Below are 1,116 nucleotides of genomic sequence, written 5' to 3' on the forward strand. Positions count from 1 at the left end.
TCATCGCGTGCCAGGAGGGCCACGTCGATATGGCCCGCTGCTCTCGAGGCCGGCGTCGCGATGACCAGGCGGACGAGGCAGGCGCCACGCCGCTGTACATCGCGTGCGAGTACGGCCACCTCGAGTGCGTGCAGCTGCTTCTCGAGGCCAGCGCGGCGATCAAACAGGCCAGGCCAGGCGGTATTACGCCGCTGTACATTGCGTGCCAAAACAGCCACCCCGAAATCGCCAGGCTGCTCATCGAGGCCGGCGCGGCGGTCGACCAAGCTGCTGACGGAGGCTTCTCGCCGCTGTACATGGCGTGCCAGAAGGGCCACCTCGAGATCGTCCGGGTGCTCGTCGAGGCCAGCGCGGCGATCAACCAAGCTACAGAGGATGGCGCCACGCCGCTATTCATCGCGTGCCAGGAGGGCCACGTCGACGTCGCCAAGCTCCTCTCCTCCTACGGCGCCTCCCGCGCCGCTACGCCCTTCGGCACGCCCGAGGAGATTGCAACCGAAGAAGGCCACGCCGACCTCGCCGCCTGGCTGGTCGCCAGCCGCGGCTGGATGCCGCTCCAGCACCTCGAGGCGTGCCTGAGACTAGCGGCCGAAGGCGTGAGAGCATTGTCCTCACGCCCATTGCACCTCTTCCGCAGGCGCTCACCGTCGACCGGGCGCGGGCGCTGCTGCGCCGCGGCGCTGACCCACTCGCCGGCGCGCCTTCTGCCCTCGAGCGGGCGCGCCTACTCTGCTCGTGGAGCGAGTCGGATCCGACCGCTGCGGCCGTCGGTTCTACAGTCGAAATCCGCTCTCTCGTCTCGCGGCCCTCGATGAACGGCAAGGTCGGCGTCGTCGTCTCCGCCAACGCTTCGACGGGCCGCTTCGGCGTGCGCGTGGCGGGCGAGGCCAAGGCACTCGCACTGAGGCCCGCAATGCAATGGTCTCTCCCCGACTCGCCGGAGCTTCTCTTTGGACACACCCCACGCCTCTGCCCTCCCTCAGGCCGGCCAACCTGCAGCCAGCGGCCGAGGCGGTGGAGGTGGGCAGGCTGATCCTCAAGGCGGCGGAGTGGTCGCCGCAGTCGCACGAGCGCTTCCCGGAGGCGGCTCGCAAGCAGGCGGTCGAGGTGATGCGG

General features: G+C 69.6%; 1 protein-coding gene across 1 annotated transcript; it reads left to right on the forward strand.

Moving 5' to 3' along the window:
* Positions 1-548: 548 nt before the first annotated feature.
* Positions 549-1,107, forward strand: EMIHUDRAFT_260035 (hypothetical protein; the record flags this gene model as incomplete). Its single annotated transcript, XM_005793158.1, has 3 exons — positions 549-596; positions 638-921; positions 984-1,107. Coding segments are annotated over 3 exons (456 nt in total), but the record flags the coding sequence as incomplete, so codon positions are not given.
* Positions 1,108-1,116: the final 9 nt, after the last annotated feature.

The sequence above is a fragment of the Emiliania huxleyi genome (assembly GCF_000372725.1).
Source record: "Emiliania huxleyi CCMP1516 unplaced genomic scaffold EMIHUscaffold_10275, whole genome shotgun sequence".
Taxonomy (NCBI): Eukaryota; Haptophyta; order Isochrysidales; family Noelaerhabdaceae; genus Emiliania; species Emiliania huxleyi.